We start from the raw sequence: 24,627 nt of genomic DNA, 5'->3' as shown, positions 1-24,627 counted from the left end.
GGGATTAATTAGGGAAATATTTTTCCTCCCATATGCAGCAGCAGCAGTGGGAATATCTGTGCGGAGTTCACCGCTGTTTTAAGGAGGCTGATGGGCAAGAAGTCCGGTAGATGACTGCGTTGGCAGACGTGGTTGCAGCTCTTCCCTGGTTGAAGCCCGATGGGTTTCTGTGCGAAGCAGAGAGGAGATGGGCAAAGCGCGGAGTCCTCCCTCTCTGGCAGGTTTGGGTCTGAGCCGGTGATCCGGAGCCATCCTGCCATTGCACCGGGAGGCCAACGGCATCGTAATTGGCTCTTCCACCCTGACTAACGGCGGTGCGGCAGGGCCGTACGCTGCTCCAGCCTTCCTGTAACGCGCCCGCCGCTCCAAAGGTTTCCTCATCGCAGCTGATCCTGCTCCCAGACCGCAGCGCAGAGGACCGGCTGAAAAAAACAGTTTTGTAACCTTGGCCAGAAACCAGATAATCAGGGGCATCCAGAGATGTAGCAATCAAGAGGCAGCTGCAGATAGATAATTGAGGGAAGGGTTTGTGGGAAAAACTGCTCCCGGAGAAACCACACAGGCAGAGTGGCTGCTCGTGGTTTCAGGGCACTGTCAGGGCTCGCTTTTATTTCGGACTTTGTGTATCCTGAGAACGGTCCCAGCTGGAGTATTCTGAATCACAGGGTAGTCGGGCAGAAATTTCCAAATATAATCTTGTTAAATAGCAACATTTAGTGGAACAGAAAAACTTCAGAGTTGTCATAATTTGAGACCATCGCCCGGTCTTCCGATGCCGGGGCAGGAAATGGCACTGGCAGGTTCCACGTGTAGGGGGTTGTGGTTTGAGTGTAACCCGTTAGCAGGGATGGTTTCATGTAGCGACTCATTGCCGGAGAACCGTTGAGGGGTTGGACTTTTCTGGTGCCCGGCGAGATCTTGAGCATCATCTTGACCGCGGTCCTTGAAGACGTGGGTGCGCGTCCACACGCACAAGCCGCTCGGCAGGCTGAGCTTCGCCGTTGCGTTATTTTCTGCAGGTCCTAACAAATACCGGGAAGGGGCATCTGTTTCACGGCTGTTTGAAATACTGATAGCTGACTTAATTCGTGTTGCTAAGTCTGCTCGGCTGGCGTGTATTTGAGAAAGCAAGCGAGCCTTGCCCGAGCCCTGTGCAAATCCATGCAGATGCGAGGAGTTACAGGCACATCAGGAGGTCAGGAAGCACTGCGGGTTAAGGCGGAATAAACATTTGTGAACGGCGGAAGAAAGGGCGGTTATTGTGGGGACCGGGGACTGATTTTGAGAAGAGGAGAGGAGAAGCCATGCAAAGAGGTGAAGAAAGATGTTTCATCTAGAAGAACTCCTGATAAAGAGCGACATCCACCTTCAAAATCCAGGAACGAAGAGATAGCGAGGTCCCCAGGGTAAAGAAAGGAGATGTTGAGTTGAAGGTGAGGGCACGACGGAGCTGTGAAACTGGGGTAACCCCAGATGTGGCAGCAGGCGGGCGCACGTTCCAGCCGGCTGCGTTCAGAGCAGGGAAATGCAGAGATCTCTCGATTTTCCTTGTTTCGGTCCTGACTGTAAGAATTAGCGCCTCGTGCTGCAGTATCGTATTAATAGCTAATCTTTGCGATTACCCGCGGTGAGGCTGCGGAATGAAACGCACCTGTGTTTGCACGGCTGGCTTGCAGGCCTCCCACTGCTCCTGGGCTTACGTACCCACCGTGGAAAAAGATGGACTTTACTCCTCCGGAGCACAAAGAACGATTGTTCCTTGTTCCTCAAAGTGCGCGTCCCGCCGGTGCGCACAGGCGATTTTAGGTGCTAATCATGAGTTGCGTAGGCCTAACAGGTAGAGGAAAAGCTGGTGGAGAGCAGGTCTTTGATGCTGGGAGCACGTCGGTAAGGCGGCATTAAACGAGATGCCCGTGGGCAGCGCTGGGTCGAAGGCGCGACGGGGGCTTTTTCGAACAGGCGGCCCGTTAGTGACCTACACCGCGATTTTAGTGCGGGCTCAGGAGGTGCCACCGTACCGCGCAGCTCAGAGATGGGCTTTGCTGGGGTGGCAAACATCTCGGGGAAGGTAGCAGCAGCGGGATGGAGAAGGGCACAATTCAGCATGTTGAAAGTCCTCGACTTTTGTTTTTCTCCCCACGTTTTCCAGTGCTAAGGGTGGGGGGATCAAATTTTGGACGTGATCTATGTGCGTTGTTATTTTAACGCAATTTTCAAAGATTTGAGGACACCTGTTTTTCTGGGACAGAGTCCTCAAAAGGAGCCCGAGGTTTTAAAATTTCCATGTTTCGAGGGGCCTTGTTCATATTCCAACCTTTTCAGACCAAACAAATGTGTTGGATTTGTACAAATAACGTCTGCGCCTCTAATTGCCGTCCTTGCATTTGAGTTTTTCGTAATGGGTAAGAGCCTCCAGCCAGCTTTCTTCTTATTGTCTGGCATTTAAAGAAGTCTGCACAATCTTTTTTTTCCTCCAGGCTGGCGGGGTATGGGCAGGCTTCAATGCAGAGATCTCGGGCATGAGCTCATTTGTTGTGGCTTCAGAGAGAGATGGCAGGGGCCTGGCTGGGCCGCGGGCAGAGCGAGCTGTGCGGGCGCTTGTGCGGGGAGCCGCAGGAGGGCAGGACGGGACGGGCAGCCTGCCGTGCAGGCAGAGCTAGGGAAAGCTGTCGCTCCGCCTTGGATATACATCTTGAAAGTCTTTGAGGACTTCAGTGGTGTTGGCGTTTTCTCTTGTCACAGATAGGGATGTTGCTCGCTGTGGCCGTGAAGGCAGGAGGGGTAGGGACAGGGGTTTAAATGTACGCCGGGTCCGTTGGGTGTGTTAACGAGGAATCTCCTCTCCCGGCAGGCATGGTGGTGGCGTCGGCTGGCTGGGGCTGAGCGCGGGCTCCGGCTGTGTACATCTGTGCCCGTCCCGATTTCCCCGTCACCTTCACCGGGAGCCCAGTCCTGGCTGACTGGTGCAACTGGTCCCATGCTGCCTCCCAGCCAGCCCAACGGGGCCGAGCATGGAGCCCGCAGCCGGCAGCACTCTCCTCCTCCTCCTGCAGCTCGGAGGGACAGATGACTGCCCCCCCCTTCCCTTCCCATCCCTTTTGGGACCATTGCCTTTTGAGGTCTTCCACAGAAATGTTTGGTCTCAGTGTGTGGCTTTGGCTTGGCATGCCCTGGGCGAAATTAAAAAAAAAAACAACAAAAAACAAACCAACAACCAAACAACATTTTCGGCTGGTTCCTCGCCCCAGCAAGGGGAGAGGAGAGGATGCTGTGTGCGTGCATGGCCAGGGCTGGCTCTGCAGAGCCCTGCCGTTCCCAGCCGGCCTCGCTGGGCACAGCTCCAGCCCCGCTCCTGGTCGTGCTCCCGACAGTCCTGTTTCTCCACCCTCCGGGTGCTCGGGGGTGCCGCGGGGGCCCTGACCCTCCCATCTGCCAGCCCCTGGGTGACCAGACTGGGTGTCGTGTCCGCTTTTCCAGCTTTCTCCCTGCAGGCAAAGTCGTGCGTGCGATACTCCGGGAGCTGGGACCACCGTGGCCTTCCCTGCCTGCAACCGGGGCCGCTGGCTGGGGCCGGCCATCCCGAACTGGTGGGAGCTGCCACATCCAGGCTGGCCGAGTCCCAGGGCAGACTCCCCCTCTCCGTAGCTGCTTTCCCAGGGGAGAGGCGTGGGACCCGCGCCTTGCCGGCCGCGGGGCGATGCCGCCGGCCAGGCCGAGGGGCTGGTGTGCGTGGGGACGGCGGCGCGCGCAGCCGGGGCTGGCCGCTGGCCAGAGGTAAACAGCTCCTTTGTTTTCCCGGAGCAGTGCGAGGGATTATATTCTGTTGAGCTCACTCGGTCTCCCACTTTTTATTGTGCAGCAGACGTAATCATCTAGTTCAAGGAGCTTAGTTAATTGTTTACAAAATAGGAAGGGTGACGATCGTCTCCCGGTAGGGAGGTGAGGTTGAGAGGGGTGTCGTGGAAAGGGGGTGGCATGTCCAGCTCCCAGATGAGGAAGGATTGAAGCCAAATTGTAATTCTGCAGCCTGAGATGTGCGACTTTGAAACGCTCCGCCGTCGCTCCCGCGAGCTGGGGATAGCTAGCTCTTCCAAACTGGGAATTTGTACCTCCCCTCTGACTCTTATTAAACGTGCTTAAAAATGAAACGAAGGCTGTGAGCGTTGTTGGTAATTGTTGTGCAAATGTAATACTCCCTCCAAGCTGTTAAACAGGCCAGTGCTCTGTTTACATGGAGAGGCAGCCAGCTTTCCAAGTGTAATGAGTCAGCTAGATGAACAGAAGGGGTGCAGAATTAATCTGGCATCCGTCTGGCCTTTTCTCAGTTAAACAGGTTTTCGAAGCTCCACGTGAATAGGTACCTACCCCGGTTACAAACAGCCACAAAGACCTCGGGAGTGGGCAGAATTTTTTCCAGAATAAATTGACAGCGTGCGGGCCATGAAACAGTTCTCGTGAGGCACTGCAAACGACGGCTTTTTCATTTTTGGCTCTTCGTGGTCAGGAGCAGTGCATGCCCTGGTCCCGGCCGTGCTGGTCCCTGTGCTCATGACCGGCATAACTGAAGCCGCTTGGGTGTAATATCCTTTGCGAAGTGCAAATAAATTTCCGTTGCCTGGCACGCCATCTGAATTTCCACTTCTTAGATGTTCAAGTGGCCGACTCCGTGTCCTCCCCGCTGACCCAGTGCTCCCGCAGGCTCCTGCCTCCTCCCAGCCGCATGCTCAGGCACTCGCTCATTTTTCCTTTATCTGCACCTTAATGAGCACCAGTAGGCGAAACCGAGGGGAAAAAATTCTTAAAACTTCACAAATTGGTTAACGATGGCTGACAGAGTGAGGTTCTTGAGGCTGTAAATGGCTGAAGCTGCTTCTAGAGGAAGCAATTGCAGTGCTTGGGACCTCGTCGACGTGCAGCGTCGAGGGGAGACCTCGGGCTCCGGAGCGATGCCTTCGGTGGGGCATCACCAGCGCCAGGAGAGCCAGGCTGCTGTGAAACGTGACGTCGCGTCAGCCGGTGAGCCCCTGGCTGGGTGCGTGGGAGCAGGGGGGCCAGGGCTGCTTGCTCTTGGCTTCGGGTTTTGCCAGCTCCAGCCTCCCTCTGCCGGCGCCGAGCGTGCCCGAGGACGGCTGAGCTGCCTTTTTAAGGTGCTGTTTTCAGTCAGCCCTTGTGGTGCTTGAACTTTGGCACTTGTGCTGGGCTGCAGGCCCTTCAAATGATGAAGAGCAGAAATTTAGAGACGCGGATTAGTGCAGTTGTTCCCTCGCTCTAACAGAAGATTTTCCATTTTCTCTTTATGGACGTGCCGGGTTGGTGTACTGAATTTTCTGCACTTTCCCCCCGTTTTTGCTTCTCAGCTGCCGCGATGAGGAGGGCTGATCAGCCTGCTCGTGTCTTTTCCAATTCAGATCCTTTCCTGCTCTCGCATCCGAAAGGAAAGGGATGGGGCTCCTGGCTGGGGGTCCCAAAACTCAACATGGCAACTTGTCCTCGCATCAAGCAGGGGGACACGAAGAGGCCTCAGTCCCCAAAGCCTCCGTTCGTAAACACGGGTAGCTGTCCTCCCGTAGCCCGGGCGAAGGAGTTAGGGCAGAGGATTAGCCGCCTTGGAAAGCACAGTCTCCTCCTGAAAATGCCAGCGCCGGGATGTCTTAGTGCTGTCTGTGCCCGGTGCTTTGGTCTGGGAATTTCTGCTGCTGCAGGGCTGGGCTGGGGCCTCTGAATCACTTTTTAAAGAAAAAAAAAAAACCAACCAAATGCAAACCAACCCAAAGGGCCCTAAAGCCTCTGAAACGTAAATGAAACATGTAAATTATGAAGGGATTTCCAGGGAACTTCTAAAATACGAGGTTGATGAAAGCACCGTACTTGTGCTCCTCCAGCCTTTAACCCCCCGTCCTGCCCCGGCCGCCGCGGGCGCAGGGACCCAGCACCGGCGCGATGGTGCCGGGCTCTCCCGGTGCTGCCCGGGACGCGGTTCAAGGTCCGTGCTGCTCCGTCCCCCGGCCCCGAGCGGGCGGGAGGGTTTGGCTCTTCTCCTCTCCCCTCTGTTTTCTTTCTCTCTCCCCGCCCACAGAATTCCCATCTTGTGATGGAGCGCTGCATGACTTTGTTCCTGGACAATTTCCTGCAATTGTAGCTCTGCAGAAACCCAGCCGCTATTATAAGAAGTTAATGGGTGCAATGTGTAGTGTTGTCAGGTGGCAATTAGCTGGGGAAAGAGTTTTCAAATGGTGCCCGTTTATGCCGTTTCAGCGTAAGTACAATGAGACCTTTGCTGTAGGGATTGATGTGGGTCACTTCTCGGAGATATACTGTTGCACGGATGCTTTTTAGCCTCTGGTCTCGGGAGAGGAGATATTTTTGTTCACCTAAAAAGGCCTTGCTTGCCTTGGCTTCAGCCGGTATTTCTGATCCCTGTTGCAGCTCATGCTTCGCTGTATTTCAGATGTCAGTTGTCTTTTCAGCCCTGTAACCAGGCAACACATGGCGGGAGCAGGGAGCGCTTTGTTGTTCTCCAAATTGTCTTACCTAGGCCAAGCCGCGGCGGCAGCGCCAGTGCCGGGGCGAGGAGCCCGTGGCAAACCGCTCTGCCGTGCCCCCTCGGCGGTTTCTGCTCTCGTCTCATAGCGGTGACGTGTTCAAAAAGTGCATTTTATGAGTAGGTTTTGTAATTCAGCAATGTGCGTGTTGGTACTGCGAGTGCCTGGGAATTCAGCGTGACAAACTGGGGGAGCGGGGCTGTCCCTGCCCCAGATGCGTACCCGGAGGGTCCATCCCCGTGTCCCCGCGCTCTGGACGGAGCTGTAGCTGCACGAAGCTTTGTGTAGGCTTGCAGTGGTGCTGTAGATGAAGAACAGGAGGGATATTGCTCTCTGGCCATGATCCATTTTAGGCTATCCCTCGCACGTGAAACAGGTCGTGTCTGCACCTGCAGGTCCCGGCTTGCTTCCCGTGCGGAAGGTGGCAGAAGCCGGCAGCGGTTTTGCCCGCTCTGGTCTGCGGTGCGCAGCATTTGGAGGTGCTCTGCCATCCTGGTGTTGCCATTCAAGAGTTCGGTGGGGGTTTATTCCCATGGGAAGTGTCTTGCCTTTCTTCCCCTCAGTGGAAAGATCCTTTTGAGATGTCTAACTTCTCTTTTCCTCTCTCTAAACAGACGGTTGATGATGAGGCGATGGCAGCATAAATGAAGATCAAGTAAGGAAGGCAGAACGATGCCCAAGGGTGGGTGTTCTAAAACACCACAGCCAGAAGATTTCTCTCTCAGCAACGACATGGTGGAGAAACAAACGGGGAAAAAGGTAGCGTGTTTGGTTCACTTGCCTTCCTTTAGGGATGCTGCCCCTTATGCCTGATGTCTTCAAGCCGTGGCAGTATTTCGTGTGGCAGGAGGTTGCTGGGGGCTGTTAGCACTGGAATCAAATCTGTGTGTTGGCACTCTGCCGGCTGATGGGGGCCGCTTTATTTCTCGGTGGCTGCAATGCCTGCCGGGAAGTGCTGCGGCCGCGTCGACCCGACTCGGCCAAGCAATGGGGGGCTGCTTTGCAAGATTCTCTTCTGCAAGTACTGTGCATTTTTAAGGCTTTCTGCAGTAAGCTGTGGAAGGACCAAGTAATGCAGTGATCTTGCAAGTGCGTGCTGTGCGAGGGAGGAGCTTCTCCTCCTCCTCTGGCTGTAAATGCCGGGGCTGTGTCAGACTCGGCTGGTCTTGCTTCACCCCGAAGTCTGGGCTCTGAGTGGGGCCTGACCAGGACTCGGTGTGCGAGATGCTCTGCTGAAGTGCCTGCTTCTGGGGTTTTATTTGAAGTCTTTAGGTTTTGACTGGGCTTGAGGTGAGGTTACTGAGGTGAAATCTGAGTTTAAGCATAAATAAGTTCATACTTCTCCTCTTCGTTCTCAGATTCTCATTTTGCTCCAGACTTAAGCTCTGCCTCCTCTCATTCAGGTTTTTTCCATCCTTCTCAGTATGGCTAGTTTCCAGTAAATAGTTGTGTGGAAAGCTATGTACAAATGTTACCTTTAAATAAAAACTAAAAGCTACATCTAGTGTATTCTGCTATGGAAACAAATATCGTCCGCTTTCCTTTCACCTCCTTGCTCCAGTTCCTCAGCATTCCCCGAGGAGTTTCTGCCCGGCTCCGGGAGCTGAGGCTGAGCTTTGCGAGCGCCAGCGATGCTGCGTCGCTCTGTCACTTCCCCTGCGGTCCCGCCCGTGCTGGTGATAGTAACTCCTCTTACGATTGAGGTCGTATTATTGACAAAACGAGGAAAATGACAACGGGAAAATCCCAGGCAGAAATTTGGTGATCGAGGGCGCTGGTAGCATCTGCCCCGTTCCCCTTTCTGTGTCTCCGCGCGTGCACAGGTCCGGTTCAGGAGCCGCGCCAAGAGCGGGAGCATTGCTTCTGCGCGGGCGCTTTGCTGGGGCACGGCGTGGGGCAAGAACTGGGAGCAGGGGTGTTGGGGGTGAAACAGCTGCCCTGTTGCATCAGGAAAATACCAGCGTTCACCCTGGCAAATGAGGCCGAGCCCAGCAGCACAGGATATGTAAATACGGGGTTTTGTCTGCGCTGTGTAAGAAGCTTAATGTTGGCGCAGGTGCTTCAGGAGGGAGAGGATCAGTTATAATATGAATCAGCTCCCATTTTATTTCATCCACTCGCAGCAGCTTAAAGGCTGCATGTTATTTACAGAGCAGGTTTGTTGAGCGGCGCTAGGGACGCCGGGAACTGGAGTTGTCTCCCGCTGGCTAAATAACTAGGACACAAATAATTTTATGCTTCCCATTCAAAGGCGTCAGCGCAGACCTGCGGTGAGTGGTATTGAGTAAGGACGGGGAAGAGCCTTTCTGCTCACTTAATTCTGGTCTTCTCAACGGAGGAGAAACCTGCAGGCTCTTATCCTCCGGGGACTGAACTGAGATCCAGCCTAAGCGGCCGAAGGACATCCTGCAGCAAATCGCCCGTTTCTAGTTAACTCTGGAGTGTGAGCTGGAGCGGTGACTCAGGGTAAAAGCACTCGGTCATTAGGCCTCCTCCTTCCAGACGCTGCTGTACCTGCCTGTCAAGCGAGCCACTGCTTTTAATTTATCTTGCCTTTGTCAACACTGTCAAAGGCCCGAGCCTGCGACTCGGCTCGCGCTTGGTGGCGGAGGCTCGCTGGGGAGCGCAGAGAGCGGCTGCGGCAAAGCCCGAGCCATGCCGCATGGAGCCACCCGCGCCCGCCGGGGCTGCCTGCGACGGTGCGCGGGGCGAGCGTGGCGAAGCGATGGCTGCGTTGCCACTTAAGTGTTTTCCTCTCAATGTGACCTTAATATCGACAGTTGTTTTAACGCTAAGCAGGCTTTACGTGTTCGGGCTCTGAGGCTCTGGCAGTGAAGGCGAGTAACGGCGCAGGATGCGCAGCGGTCCTGGTGCGGCGGCGGGCTGAGTGCTGCAGGAAACGTGTGAGTTCCGTGCTTGAGCACGTTGCAGCCGGGCTCTCTGGGAGGCTGCCCTTTCTGCAGAGGGCTTGTGCTTTGTGGAAGAGGATGTGAGCTGCTGCCCTTCGGTTGTAGAGCTAATTATAAGAGGGAACTCCTCCTAGCTCTCTGCTCCATGCCCTTCCATGGGAGGGACGTATTAACTAGCGAGATGTTGCTCGTGCTGGCGCAGCCGTGAGAGCGAAGCGGTTTAAAGACCATGTTTCCGTTGCCCTCCGTGGCCGGCAGCGTTAGATGCTTCATCTGCTTTGCTGCTGTTGAGCGAGGAGCTGTTTCTCCTGGGGTTACGGAGGCAGCGGGGCGGCCGGTCGGGCCCTGCCAGCCTTATATGGCTGCGCGCAGCCTGCCCAGGGCGGGCGCTCAGCAGCCCCGGGGGCTCCTTCTGGTTGAGTTCAGTCTGAAGGGTTTTGTAAAAATATCCATGCCATATATGAATCATTCTCCTTTCTGGTGTAGATCCACAGATCCCCGTACCAGAAGCAGATTACTCATGACTTAGGCTGAGCACAACACCGCAGCAAGAATTATATCAGTTGTCGAAACCATTTCCTGATGTGCCCGGGACCGCTTGCTGCATCGCTACGCCGAGCGCTCAGAGGCTGCGGCAGAGGATTTGTCTGTTTATGGGGAAATGCTCCCACTTGCATAGTCTGAATGGCATTTTTGCTGCAGTGGTCGAACACCGAGCGGAACAGCACTTGACCCTCAGTTTTGGAGGTGCTTGTAGGAGCTAGCAAAGCTTGACTGAGCAAACCGGGCAGAGACGACGTTAGGAGAACTGCTGAAGGTGCTGCCTTCTCGCCCTTTCCCGGGTGACTGGGGTGGTGGTTTCTCAGTTGCTGGGGGAGCACGGTACCTTGCTGGTACCCATATTGGATCAAACTCAGTTGGCTTCCACAGGAGTGAAGGGAGAAAACTGCTGCACTTTTTATCCATAATAAATCTAATAGCATGAATACATTTTGCTCCTATTTTGTTATTTTTCCAGCCCTTCAAAAAAGCTTTTGCTTTTCCTCCTCTCTCTCCTCCCAGTTCCAGAAAAGGGAACGTCGGCCTCATTTCTCGATCCTTCTTGAACCCGTTGGACTGTTAGGGCTTTCCTGCGCCGTGCGAACGAGTGCCGGGCTGCGCGTCCAGCGCGGAGCCGCCCGCCGGGGCGTGGAACGTGCAGAGGCACTGGGTGACTTGGATACTGAAGAGCCGACGTTTCAGTGAAGTTAAGCAGCCCGTAGTCATTGCAGGGTGGTATTTCTTACGAACCTCAACGAAGGCCCGAGGCACACAGGAATGGGGCCTCAGTTCCAGTTGTCTCCGTAATGTTCGGTTGCAGCATTGATCGTGACCCAGATTCCGAGTTATCGGAACTTTGCACGCTTGTGTGCGTGTTGGGCTCTGGTTTTGGAAAGGCCACAAGGGACCCAGGTTTAGGGGATGCTGGGGTTTGGTTTCCACCACATCCAGTGTGCTCTCCAGGTAAAATTGTGTCCATCCCATTTTGTAACGCAGGTGTGAACCCTTCTCCTGCCCCTTCTCTCCCCGCGGGGCAGAGACCTGTTGAGGAAACGACACGCTGCTGCCTGTGTTAGTGCAGGGAAACTCCCGCTCTTGCAGCATTTGCTTTTTGCAGCGTGGGTTGTTCTGCCCACGGCAGGAGTTTGGTCTTGCTTGGCAGGGGGCATTGCCCAGGGGCACGGGTGTTGGAGCCCTTGCTCCTTCTGGGCTCCTCTCCTCCCAGGCTACCGGCGCCGGTTTTATTCGTTGCTGCTTACTTCTTACTCGCATCGCAACCTGAAATACTTTCAACTCATTTTGGAGAACAAAGGGCTTTGGGGATTTCCATCGCTGGTAATGCAAGTCTTTGCATAAGCGGCTGGGACGTGAGTCAGGTTTTGGCGGTGAAGGCACGGCTCCGGCGCAGCTCTCGGCGGGCGGGCAGCGGCAGTGGTTCAGAGTTTGCGTGTGGGCACGGAGAGCAGAGCCCTGCTGCGTGCAGCGCCCGTGGACGGAGGGGAGGAGCAGGCTGCAGATGCACGGCCCATCCTGTAAAGCAAGCTGGAGAGGCGCTCGGCTTCTCTGCTGGAAGGACAGATTTCTTTGCACGGGTTTGTATGTGGCTCTGCCTTGCAGAATTTTGCATCTAAAAGAACCACATGTTTGGTTTTGCTCTGAGAACCTACGCTTGGACACTAAGCTGGCCTAGCTGGAGCTCTGCGTGAGGGTGAAAAGAGGCTTTTATTTGAATATGTCATTAACGACCTGAGCAGATTGATAGCAGGGTCTCTTGCTGATTAGAGATCGTTATCCTAAAGAGAAGGCGGCACAGATGCTGTTAAGCATTTCCAGTCCCGACGCTGCACGCGTGGCTTATATCGTCGTAGCTTCTAGGGGCCAGGTCATGATCGGTTTGTGCTCCAAACCGTGATGGCTGATAGCAACTTGTGATGCATCTTTTAACTGTAGCAAGCGCGAGTCGAGGTGGGTTCAGTTATTCATATAGTAAATCTTACTAATAACATAGCGTGACAGTAGGGGATTTTTCCTGAAGTCATGGTCTGCTGTCTGCCCTTTGCCAGAGCAGCTTTTATTAACACCTAGAAAGGGGAACTTGTTTCTCTTGCTGAGCTCTCGACGGTACCCCCCTTCCCCACGCTCCCTCTTACCCCCAGCAAGAGCTTTCCCGGCCTTTGAGAGCCCCCGGCCTCTCGTACACACAGGCGTTCACACGCGTTTCTCTGCGACGTCGATTAATTTGGATTTGTTCCTTTTGTGAAACCTGATTCTTGCACCTTTCAGATGAGTCGGAGCTTAAGCATGAGATGACCTAAAAATGAAAACAGCTTTTACTCGAGAAAAGGATGACATTCTTCATTACAAAATTGGAAATAATTATGGAAGTAAAGCTTAAAATAAGAAAATGAAAACGTGTGTTATGTTCAGGAATATGACTCTCCAAGCTGCCTTAATTTCTCTGCGGTGGTTTCGCCGCAGCTGCTGCAGGCGTCCTCAGCAGGTCGCTGCTTTCCAGGGGGGAGCAAAGTTTGGACCTTCCTTGCTCCAGTTAGTATAAAAGGTTATCGTTGTGCTACTGTACAAATTAATCTTCAAAGCAGTGCCGGGACTGCCGCCACTTCGTTCGTTCCTTGGTATTTAATTTTGCTGAATTTACTGGATTAGCAGCTCCCAGCATTAGGGCGAATGCAAACGAAGCGTTGCCCGAGCGTGCCCGACGCTGGGATTCACGCAGCCGCTCCCATTTCCATGCTGGGCTCCCCGTCTCGTCTGGGAAGGTTTTTTTGCCTAATTCCTCTCTTCTTTGTCTCTCCTCCAACACGGAGCTTTTAACAACATTGCAATAACTTTGTAGAACAAGTTGCGTTTTTACCTGTCCTGCACTTTTTCTTATTCCTGAGCGTGCAGAGATCCCGCACGGCATTAATACGGCAGACGACTGACCTGGCTTGCAGGCACCGTGGCCCCCCTGCGCCTGCAGGTTCAGGCTTTCTCACCACAGCAGCCGAGTCCAAAGATTAAGGGAATTTTAGAGAAGGTATGTTTTAAACAAGCTGTCGCCAATCGTCATTTGCTTTTAAGTGGGGTGCAAGAGCAGCGGCGCTGGGTTGCCTGTGAGGCAGAGTGCTTTTCGGGCAGCAGAGGACATGACATGATGGGTTTGCTCCAGCTGAAATCTATTTTAAGGTAACAAACAATGAAAAAATTGTATTTTTTTGTGTTGAGCACAATTGACCTCTTGTTGGAGCTCTCAACGTGAAACTGCTGTCTGGAAGAAATGCTGCGAGCGTAGGAAATCCCACCGCGGGGTGCCAGGGGCTCAGCCCCATCCTGCCCCGCCGCTGCCAGAGCAGGCAGAGAGTATCCTGGCACTGAAATACCGGGTGGAACAGCCTGCTCGAAGGGTCTGGGCAAGGAAATTGCAGTACAGACAGCAAGCACGGCGGCTGATGCCGAGAAGTGCCGTTTTCGAAGCGTCAGCTATGACTGATCCACCTCGGAGCCTTCTGGAAGTACCTCTCTTACCGAGGACTGCCACCGCTCGGTGCAGGCGAACCTGAGCCGCGGGTGCTGGGCCTGAGAGGTGCAAATGCACTTTCAGAGCAGGAAGAGGTGCCGGGTTGCACCGGCGCTTTGCGCCCGGTCCCGTGGCTCTCCGATGGTGCAGCAGCTCGGATGCGACGTGGGCAGGTTTGCCCTTAGGCGTGGGCAGCGGAGGAAGAGCCACGCGCGTGGTCTTCTCTGGTTTTATGCTCTTGTCCAGGCCCTGGCTTTTAAGGGTAAAAATTGTTGGGCTGGTTGTTGTCTTGAAGTGCAGTTGAGGTTTTTGAGGGGAACGCCGGGGCCACGTCTCTGCAGTCGTTAAACCCGGGGAAGACGGTGCTTCACCCCGCATCGACACGGCCTCTCGGACACTCGGCACTGATGCGGGGTTAGTGGGGTTTGAGCATAGCCTTGCTGTTCGAGCTTGCGTTAAACCGGGGAGGGAAAGGCCAGGCCAACGTACCTGCTTGCAACACGACGGTCCTGGGAGATGATCAGTGGTCTCTGGCCTTACTTACACCTCTGAGCTGTTCAGAACAGCAGCTGGCAATAGAAGTGGCATCATTTGTTATTGCAAACTAATTTTGTTCACATCAGAAAAAAAATAAGACAAAAGCATTTAAATCCAGAGTGTTTAAATGAAATGCTGGACTGTTTATTTTGGCTGTTGTGACTTTGTCCCGTCGCTCCGCTGACTCCTGCGCCGAGGAAGGGCTCTCAGCGGCCGCTCTTGAGCCCGGCTGCCCTTCTTCAGGCTCCGAATGCAAAGTCCTGCGCGCCCACGGCCAAACGTGCTCCAACCGCGAGAGCCGCTGTTGGATAGGTTTGTTTAGCTGGATTTACCAAACAAAAAGGGATTCCCCAACTCATTTTTTCAGGCCTCAGCATTGCGCTGGAGCGTGGGTGAGAGGGGCTGAGTACTGGCTGCGCAGCCGCAGGGCTGTCGCGCTGCCCGTCGCAAAGGGGACGTGCAAACCGAACCCCTTGGTCTGAGCAAGCGGTTTCTCTTTAATCTGGTCGCCAGACAGAAACTCGGAAAGGGGAAGGAGCGGCGCACGCAGTGACGATGCGGCCTTGTGACTGCTGGCACGGGAGCCACCTGCCTGGCTGCTGAGTCTGATGCAGACAGCATGACTGGGCTTCTCTAAACAAGGGAATTTCTGTTAGATTTGCTTGTCTGAGTTTCCAGCGATGGTCTTGCATGATTTAATGTATTGAGATTCTTTTATTTAATCTAACTTTATATCTAAAGCGTAGGGCCTGGGTTTTGCTAGGTTATTGAAATCAGATCTGTCACAAGCTGCTCGTTCTGGCCTTGTTTTTAGAGCAGCGGCACCGTGTTCAAAACAGAAGCCCTTGCTTAGAATAATACTGTGTCTTAAATACAAAAACCATAAGTGTGTGACTTCAGCCTGTATATAACCTCAGCACACTACACTCCTGAAGTTTGAGTTACGTACCAGCTCATGTGAAAAATCTTGCCCGTCTCAGTACTTGGTGACTTTGTCTTGCTCGGGATGTTTCTTCAAAATTTCTTGCTGCTGCTGGTACTGAGCAGTCCCCAGCATCGCCTGCTTCACCTCGCTGCGTGTTAAAAATCCAAACCAACCCGAATAAACGAGACTGGTACGAAGCAGGCGTAGGTCTGCCTCTCTGAGAAAGCAGGGAATGCTCAGCCGTCATCTGCATCGCTTTCCATGCTTTTATGCAGTATCGGTCGGTCTGTCCACAAGGTAGCTTCTCCTCTTAAAATGCCAGGAGAAGCCTGCAATGGGAGAGGGACAGCTTAAATGTTCAACCACTGAGAACCCCTTGGCCGGTGTTTGCGCCTAGGTGGGACTTAAAGTTGATGAACCCCAAAACCCAGCTCTGGGGGAGCGCGGGCTTTGCTGGGGCTGGCGCCGCTGGAACTGCTGCTTCGCTGCTGTTGGGCCCTTGGCCCCGTGACGGAGCGCGGGCAGGGCTGGGAGCAGATCGAGCTGCTTGCTGTCGGATGGAGAGCGCTGCCTGGGGGTATCGGCAGAGCTATGCTGGCTTTTCTGGGGCGGACCGTTACGCTGACTGTACAATGCCAACCTTCTAAGTGCATTTGGCTGCGGTGCTGATCCTGTAAACGGTCAGTAATGTTAGCAGACTTATCGGCTGCCAGAATATTCTCAGAATAACATGTTATCACGTAAGCTCAAATAGTAATGCTGTATTCTCGTGCTAGAAATACTGCGGGCCCCGAGGAGTAGCCCTTAGCTCTCCACGTTGAACCAAGCGCTTTAACGCCGGTTTTTGTGTGCCCCCCAGGCACGCCGTGTGCGCTCCCTGCATCCCGCTTCTGCTCAGGACTGGGAAACCCTTCCCAAATGACGGGGGCGGTTGCGGTTGCAAATCCTTGGGTTCCCCCGCCCCAGCCTGCCTTCCCCCCCGTGCTCGCAGCCGGGCACGTCCCCAGCCACGCGCAAAGCGTTGGCTCCGGTTTTCACGCGAATTGGTTGCAGGTTTCGCACCATGCGGCAGCTTTGGTTGGCCTCACCCTTCTCTAGTGATGTTTTAGCATTTTAGCTTGGTGGAGGCTCCTCTCTGCAAGATGCTAAACCCTGATGCTGGAAACCCACGATAGAAAGGAGAGGAGAAGTGCTGCGTGAAGCTGGTGCAGGACGTTGGGGGGGTTCGGTGGGCACGGTCTGGGGAAGGCTCTTGTTAATCTGGTCTCTTCTCTTTCTAGGATAAAGATAAAGTTTCTCTAACCAAGACTCCAAAGTTGGACCGGAGCGATGGCGGCAAAGAGGTGAAAGAGCGAGCGACCAAACGGAAGTTGCCTTTCACTGTTGGAACAAATGGAGATCAAAAAGACTCGGATACAGGTACAGAAATGACGTATTGCACCCTCGAAACGTGAGCGTTGGGGCGGCGGGGAGCACGGTCTCCCACACGCAGGCGATCCGTACTGAAGCGTTCTATCGAATTTCCTGTATTTTTAATTGAAGGACGAGGCACGCGGACAAGAGGATAACTGCTGTGGTAGGCACATACGCATCTGGAGCTGAGTGGATTAAGGCCCTTATGTTCTTAGTAATAGATTTAACTGGACCAAGAGACGGCTCTGTGAGGCGGCAGCCCTTCCTTTGGCTGGTGGTCCATTCTCTGTTTCTAGCTAGTCCAGTTCATGAACTGCAGCTTAGACGAGCTGAGAAGCAGTGCCGGGCCTGCTAGTAAGAACTTGGAAAATAAGAGCATAAAGCTGAGGACTCTTGAAAAGAAAAACAGCAAGCAGTAAAAAAATGAGCTTGCATGCATCTGCCTAAAGCAAAGCTGATATATACGTGCATGTCTACGTAAATACATAGGTATACCTCTCTAGTCACGTTTTGTTGTTTTGGGGCTTTAAACTTTTAGCACTGCACTATCTTAAAGCTGAAAAATTATTTCCAATTGGTGCGTGCATAGGCGTTGTCAAACACGTGTAAAACTGCCTTGGAGGTCATACTGATGGGCTGGAGGCGTTCACTTCGGTGGTGTGGCCGTCCTGGCCTGTCTGGGTGTTTAGGTCGGCTCTTTGGGGCTGGTGCGGGTGGTCCTCAGGACCATAAGGACGTTAAGGTGACCTGTTTGCCCCTGTTCTTGAGACTGCCATGGTTGCTTCGGTGGTCGCAGCATGACTGAGCGACGCGTCCTCAATACACGCCCGGTTTTTGGGCAGCGTTGGTGCTGCTGTGGGTGTTTCAGCCTGGCTGCGTCGCGGTCGGGCAGGTCGCATCTCGTGGCAGAAGAGCGGCTGGTACACGTGGCTCTCGCGCGCCGTGGCCCCATGTAGCTGCAGAGACGTTGAATGGGCTGTTTGTTTTGTAAAGCAATTGGGAAGAGGTCTTGCAAAGCTTTGACACGGAGAAAATAACGCTGTTTGCTTGCAAGGGGCTTAGCTGTGGCTTTAGGGGCAGAGGTTTACGTAGGTCCTTTCCGTGCATTTCTAGGAAATCTGCACTTGGAAATAGTTCTGGTCAGGTAAGGATCACAAATTGTGCAAAGAGATAAAATGGACTAGAGGTTGGGAACATGCTTAAAAATGGTAAAAAAAAGATGTATTTGCTGTTGCTCTCCAGCGAGCGTGTGAGGCGGTCTGCTGCAGGACGCGGTGCGTCAGCCCGCCTGAGCTGTCGGCCGGTCTCCTCTGGGGCAGGAGCTGCGAGGACAGATTTTAAAAGGTCGCGGGTGCCACCTGGGTCACGCAGCCACCACGGCGGTGGGGGCTGTTTGGCAGGCGAGGACGCGCGGTGGCGTGCCCTGGGGCTGGCCCGGCATTTCTGCAGGTTTCTGTGTGCCGAATGGTAATTTTCTGAGTTCCTGAACTCCCTGTCCGGAGAGAAAGTTTTGAGACATTAATTCATTTTGTTAAACGACAGCTCATACCGATGGTCGTTTGCCGGGATGAGGCGTCGTTTTTGCGTTCGTGGCGTGCAGATGGGCGAGCGCATCGCGGAATGGATAAATGGGGGTTTGCGGCTGTGGGAGAAGGGGTGGCCGTCGGGGAGCAGAGGGGGTTACAGCCCGAGGCGGGTGACCTTCACTCGCTCCCCGAACAGGCAGCGTGGGGAGTGCTTTGCCACCCTTCGTCATGCTGTAGTGGCTCACTAGAATAAATTCAGGGGTGTCACCTTTGGAGGGAGGGTGGCCGGGGCAAGGCAGAGCTGATTAGCCAGCACCATAGCTGCTGCTTTTTGTCAAGGGTGTTTCTGCCACGTTCAATACTTGGTTGAGAATTTAAACCCAAACTCGCTCCAGGGCTGTCTGACCCTCGTGACAGCTAAAATGTCACGGTAGGGCTGCACCAGCTCGCTTCCCGTGTCCCCCCGCAGCAGTTCTCTGCTTCTCACAGGGCTCTGGTCCCTCTCTGGCTGTAGAGATCTTAGAGATGTTTCTGCTGGCGGCATCGAGAAGGAAACCAAATTAAAAAGAGAGCAGCAGGGCAGGGAGAGCAGAGCGCTGCTGGGGGAGAGGCCGTGGCTGCTGCAGGGTGCAGAGGAGCGGCGGCGCAGCCGGTGAGACACCCCTGCCCACCGGCTCCCGCGTTACCCCTCTGCTTTCAGCAGGCCTGCGAGACTCTGTCTTCGGAGACATCTCCCCTTCCTCTTCAGAGCTCGTCCTTCCTGGGGAAGCGGGCGTGCAAGCAGCAGGGCCGAGCCAAGCGACGGCAGCGGCCCGACTCCCTGCCTGCACGGAGGACAGCCGGAGACCGGGAGGCGGTCATTGCACTCAAAGACGCATTTAAAGACAAACTGGGCTCGACTGACGCTGGAAAGGTGTAGGCGAGTCTCTAGCAACCTGTTTGGTGGGGACAGAAGAGAGGAAGTGACTCAGCCGCTGGGGAGGAGATAGCAGCAGGCAGCTGCAGATCAGCGCCCAGAGAGATTAGCAGGAGCCTGTTTCTCTTTTTTTTTTTCTTCTTTTACTCCAGGAATCAGATGCTTGAGATGGGAAAAGACTTACTGGCACCTTCCTCCCCTCTTGCACCACCCCGTTGCAACCGTGGGGCGTTTCAGGCCCTTCTGGTCCTTGGCCTGGCTCGAGGCCGGCTTTCATTTAGCAGGCAGAGGTGTGTTTGTAGGTGCACAAAAGTTGCCCACGTCGTATGGCGGGGTCAGAGGGGTGCCCCCGAGCCTGTGCACGTGTAATGAGAGCGGCACTCATCTAACGACACGCATCTGGCAGCGCACGCTCACGCGTGCATGGCTAGCGCTCAAGCGTGCGTGGCTAGCGCTCAAGCGTGCGTGGCTAGCGGGCTGCCAGAGGACCGGCTTTTGTCTCGAACAAAGGGGCTGCAGCGCAGCTACCCCGCAGCCCCTGCTACCTCCCCGCTGCCTGGGCAGAAACGCCGCTTGCCCGCATCCCCGGCGGAGGGGGAGGCTGCTTTTTCTTCTTCTGTTCCTAAACTTTGATTTCAGCTCTTGGGAGAAGCGGGATTGCAACATCAGTGTTCGCCGTGCCAGTGGCGGAGTTGACCTTCGATGATTTATGTAACGCAGTCGTGCTTCCTGGGCTGCTGTACACAGGCTGTCGTGTTTGTTTGAGGGTAGTTTTGCTAGGGTGTTCCGCAGCCACGTGGAATTTAACTGTAAGGATGTGGGAGCTGGGAGCTAGGAGAGCTCTCTTTTTGCCTGTAGTGGGATATTTTTTTCCCTCAAAAGTTTAAACAATAACATGATCCCTCATCCTGATTTGTTGCAGTGGCTCATCTTCCTTAGCACAGTGTATCTGTTGCCTTTTTTTCCCCGAATAGCTCTGGCTCAGCTTTGACGTATGGACACTGTACGTGGTACAAGAAAGCATCTGTGATGGGTTTGCCTCTCCGGCGAAGGGCGGCGAAGCCCGCCCTGGCCGGGTGTTCGGCAGCAGCCGGGTGCTGCAGCGCGGTTGCCTGTCGGAGCCCTCCTGCGTTTGCAAGACGCGGTGCGAGCGGAGGGTGCGGGCTGTTGGTGTGCCAGCCTGCGCCGGGACAGCCGGTGAGAGCCCACGTGCGTTACTGCCTCTGTTTGCCTCCTCGGTGTGCGGGTGGCACCGTCCCCTCCCCGGCAGCTTGCAAACATTAACCTACATCTCTCGCCTGCTCATAGCGCTTACCCGGAGCACCGGTGCCTCCCTGGACGGCTTTTCCATTTGCACCCAGGTGTTCCCGGGGAGGTGTGGGCAGAGCTCTGCCCCGGTCCCTCGCTCATGCTGGAGCGGGGCAGCTCACCGGCCCTCGCTTTAATCCTGCTCTGCCAGCCCACTCCTTGAGTTGGCTTAGGAGCGTGTGCTGCTGGCAGAGCGCTGATGTGTTCAGAAAGCGAGCAAGTAAGCGATTTCGTTCTCGATCTGTTTTTATTTGCGGCACCCACCTCCAGCGCAGCGTGCCTTTGCTGCGCCCTGATCCTGAGCAAGCGCTCCCGGTGCCGCTCGGGGTTTGCTCCGGGACGGAGAGGGGCTTGGCGTGGGCTGCCGGAGGTGCTGCTGGCCAGCACTGTTTTAAGGTGTATGGTTTGGGTACAGTAGGTTCAGTGATAAATCTTTTAAAATTATCTCCTTCAAAATGGTTTCTAGAGCAACAATTCTGGCTCTCGGGTTCCTCAGAGTTAACTAAATAAACTGTCTTTAGAAGAAAAAAAATTGCATAAAGCTGTGAGCCTCCAGACTGTGCATGCTACAGATCCAGCACTGTGGGAGCAGCATCGCTCTGCCTGAGACTTCTCCTTCCTTCTCCTTTCACTGGTGCGGCATCTCCCCACATCCACAGACACTGCCGAGAGCCTACGTGCTGCCTGGCAGCCGCCGAACGAGTAAAGCCAGCTTTTTTCCCAGCAGTTTCAGCAGCTTGCAAGGCTTCGTGCAGCTCCTCCTGTGTGCGCTGTGCTGAAAGGAGGTTAGGCATTTAAAAAAAGAAATATTAGAAAATTGTAATGTTAAGAAGCACGCGGAGGAGCGTCCTGCAGAGACGGCAGGGAGAAGGGGACAGTCCTGCTGGGAAGCCACCTGCGGGGAGGCGGTGGGAGAGGTGGGCACGGGCGGCTGGCGCAGAGCGGGGCGCAGTGGCTCTCCTCCCGGTGCTGGTGCCTGCGGCGCTGAGCCGCGGCTGAGTCATGGGCTGACTCAACCGCACCAGACTGCCGGCGCGGGGACGGGCGCTCCCCACCTCCCGCGCAGGCTGCGGCGCGGCGGCTTCGCACGGGCGGGTTTTTTTAATGCTCTGTGCCGTGCATAGCAGATCAGGTAATGCCGCTCGAAGGTCGGCTGTGAAATGCACAGTCCAGAGTGCAAAATTCATTATATCCACTCGTAACGCGGACAGTTTCTTTAGCTTGATGTAAGGCTGTCACTTGAGTCCCTTGGCTCAAGGTGGAGCTGTGGTTTCCAGGCCTTTAGTCATCATCGGGGAGAGTTAGGACTCAATACAGATCTCCGAGCACTGTGAGTTAATTCGGGCCTCCGAGAGCTCTCCCTGGGAGCTGGAAGGGCCCAAGCAAGGCTGGGTCAAAACTGCAGGTCCGCAGCAGTGCTGGGTGCCCCGTTGCCTCCCTGGGTGCAGGAGGTCTGTCTCCTCTGAGGATGCACTTGGGAGAAGTGAGGAATGCGCTGGAGTTCATTTTTCCTTTGCAGGGTTGCTGCTGGTTTTTGGTGCCTCCGGCCCCTCGACTTCCACTGCTGCTCCTCGGGCTTGGGCGAAATCTCGAGGACTGGTTTTGTGTGCGTTTGATAGCAAAATTGGTGCATGTGAGAGAGAAGTTCGGTTTTGTCCAGATCATGTCCAAACCCTGCCATTGCTGAATAATACCCAGGCTTAAATGAATGTACTCTTAAGGCAGAGGCACTGGAGCCATCCTGTGCTCCTGCTCGCTGCCGTGGCCATGGAGAGCTAGCCCAGCATCGTCTGCTCGGACAGCGAGAGCTGCGGATGGGGTGCCCAGCTCTTGCCTCAGCACCTTTAGCCCACAACCAAGCACCTTCCTTGTGTAAAGTTCCCCAAACACCAGAGAAATCCTAATTTTGAAGTGTTTCGGCACGCAGACTTTTGTGTCTGTGGCAGCTCTTGAGCCCGAGCGCTTTGCAAACCTGAACTCTCCCGACAGCGTCCCCGAGGAGGGGGCAAGGGAGCAGGAGGAGGCAGGAGGGGTTTGCCTTCATCTGAAGGTGCTGTGGAAGGGGGTCTTCGGTGGGTCAGATGACATTTAAACCCGGTGGGCAGTAACCTGAAAGCTGGAGACCTCGGATCCGGCAGTGATGGCGAGCTGTCTCCTCCTCCATCACCCGGCGGCGGCTCGTGGCCGAGCAGGAGCCCGGTTCTCCCCCTTGCCGCCCCGGCGCTGCCTCCGACCCGAGCATTGCCTCTTCCAGTCCCCGGCCGGAGCGGGAAGGGTGAGCAGCGTGTGGTTTAGCAGCATTGTGGCTTCGGGTCATGGGATTTCTCAGCATCGCTTGATATTTTTTTTTTGTTATTGTTGTTGCTACAGTTGTTTGAGTTGAACCAAATGTCACGGCAGGCTGTGCCGTGGCGAGGCCGGCAGTGGCGCCGATGCCGTGCACGCTGGGGCTGGCGGAGGTGCGGGACCTGCCGTGGTGCGGGGCGGAGAGCAGGAGGAGGCTCCTGTTCTGGAGATGGAGAACAGCAGCTTCCCGTGCCGACAGAAATAACCACGGCATCACCTGCATCTGCCGCGGCCTGGTGGCATTTGGTGGTCATCCCAGCTCGGGGGGCGGGGAGAGGTGCCCAGGCTGTGGATGGGGAAGAAAACTGGAAAATGTGGCCTGAGAGCCCGGGAGGCCCCACAGCTGAAATGTGAAAGTCCTTAAGCTGTTTCTCTCTCCTGCTTTGAAAAAAAAAGAAATAAAAGCAATACCATGCTTTTAATTTCTTGAATAATAAAGTAGCTGTAAGCTGGGAATAAGCAGCTGGTGGAAGCACTCCACATCCCCAGCCCTCCTGCGTCCCCAACCCCTTGCCCTCTCTTGCTGCCCCTCCCGGCTGCCCATGGCGCTCCGTGGCAGGGGTGTTCGTGACCCCCCGACCGTGGGCTGGCACTGCCGCGGCGCTGGGGCAGCGTCCGTCCGTCCAGCTGCCCTCTGACGTGGGATGTCTGGCGGCTTCCTTGCCCCCGCCCTGAGCTCCCTTCCTGACCAGGCAGCAGGTTTCCGAGGTTTTGTGTTGCGGTCCCCGCGATTTATTCAGACCCCACGATGCATTTATTTAGCAAGCAGCCGTACCCCGGGAGCAGCTACCGCTGAAGGTGCCGCGGGTGCCCCTGCCCCTCTGCAGAGCACGTGAGCCGTCGCCCTGAGGCTCTGCCTTGGCACAGGAGGGTTTTGCTTTTTGAGGGAGAGACAAAACCCCAGCCAGCCCTCCGAGCTGATCTGTGCGCACCGACCTTTCCCTGGCTCCGCGGGGCTGTCCGGGAGCCCAGGGCCGAGCCCAGGGGCTCGTAGCCGGTTGGAGAGGTGCTGCTGGGGGACCAGGACACGGTCAGCAGGAGCTGGCCTCACAGCTTAAAACTTCTGCTGCTTTGCAGCCTCCTTCCTTCGTGCTAATCCCCTGAGTATGTTACGTGACGCTGATTACTAGGTTAGAAAATGCTTGATGAATCAGATGACCCAAACCATCTTCCTCTCCTGGAGCCGGCTGTTGGGTTGCCTAATGCCTGCGTGTGTTTTGAGCGACATCGCATGGGAACGGGCTCGTTAGTCACAAGTTGCGAGGCTGGCGAGGGAATCCGTGAGAAGCAAATTGCTGGCTTATTAAAAAATGCATCTGCGTACGAAGTGTTATTTGTGCGCGTTTTCTGTCGCTGGCTTCGGTCTGATGTGTGCAGCTGGGGCTGTGCTGCATTGGGTCTTTCTTTGGTTGTATAATTTCAGTCCTTTTACTAAAATAGTCAAGAAACTGTTCTCACCTAGCAACCAGGGAGAGAGTGAATGTCAGAGCTTCTCCGTTTCTAGCTGGGCTCCATAATGCCGGTACAGTGTGGATAGACTGGCAAAGACCAGCCTTCAGATCACCCTTAGAAACTCCCCGTGTGCATCAGCCATCTGGGAAGTGCTGCCTGGAAAAGCAGGTCGTTTTATGACAGGAGCTGCCATAAATCTCCCTCCTCCCCCCCGCGTCACCTCCTTAACATGCAGAGTGAGAGGTTGCAGTGTGCTGTGTCTCTGTGAACCAAAAATCTATCAATGATGGCTTTTTCCTTAATACAAGAGCTTTTATCAGCGCTGTCTGCAGAGCGTCCTGCCCCCAGCCCCGGAGGGGAGGGCTGGCCTGGTGGCTGTGCCGAGCCTTCCTCCCCGTCCTTCCTCCTCCGGCTCTTTCTGTTTCGTGGGAAATGAAAGGTCTGGATCCAAAAATTGGTCTCTCAGAATTATTCACGTTTGACATGGAGATTGTTGTTTCTGATACAAGCCTCCGGGTCCCTCTCGCAGCAGTTTGTTAGCCCGTGGCCACTCTGGTGAGAAGATGCATTGACACATTTCTGCACAACTGTGTTGTCCGTCCGACAAGTCTAGGGAAAACACCTGTATTTGGATCACCGGCTGTCGCACAGCATTAAACCTCTCTAGCCGAATCATGCTTTTAAAAATACTGCTGG

At 54.9% G+C, this 24,627-nt stretch overlaps 1 protein-coding gene across 4 annotated transcripts in view; it reads left to right on the top strand.

The window, feature by feature from the left end:
• ANKRD11 (ankyrin repeat domain 11) overlaps positions 1-24,627 on the top strand; it is a 159,185-nt gene that overhangs the window by 111,057 nt on the left and 23,501 nt on the right. For all 4 annotated transcript variants that reach the window (XM_087738833.1, XM_087738829.1, XM_087738830.1 and 1 more), the window contains 2 exons: positions 7,157-7,301; positions 16,251-16,389. In XM_087738833.1, coding sequence (XP_087594959.1) covers positions 7,215-7,301; positions 16,251-16,389 — 226 coding nt within the window. In that variant the 5' untranslated portion in view covers positions 7,157-7,214. The remainder of the gene's footprint in view (positions 1-7,156; positions 7,302-16,250; positions 16,390-24,627) is intronic.

The sequence above is a fragment of the Nipponia nippon genome, unplaced genomic scaffold (genome assembly GCF_047370975.1).
Source record: "Nipponia nippon isolate SJK-2023a ecotype South Korea unplaced genomic scaffold, ASM4737097v1 scaffold_7, whole genome shotgun sequence".
Lineage (NCBI taxonomy): Eukaryota > Metazoa > Chordata > Aves > Pelecaniformes > Threskiornithidae > Nipponia > Nipponia nippon.
The sequence above is the reverse complement of the archived record's forward strand: the minus strand, read 5'-3'. Positions and strand labels throughout refer to the sequence as shown.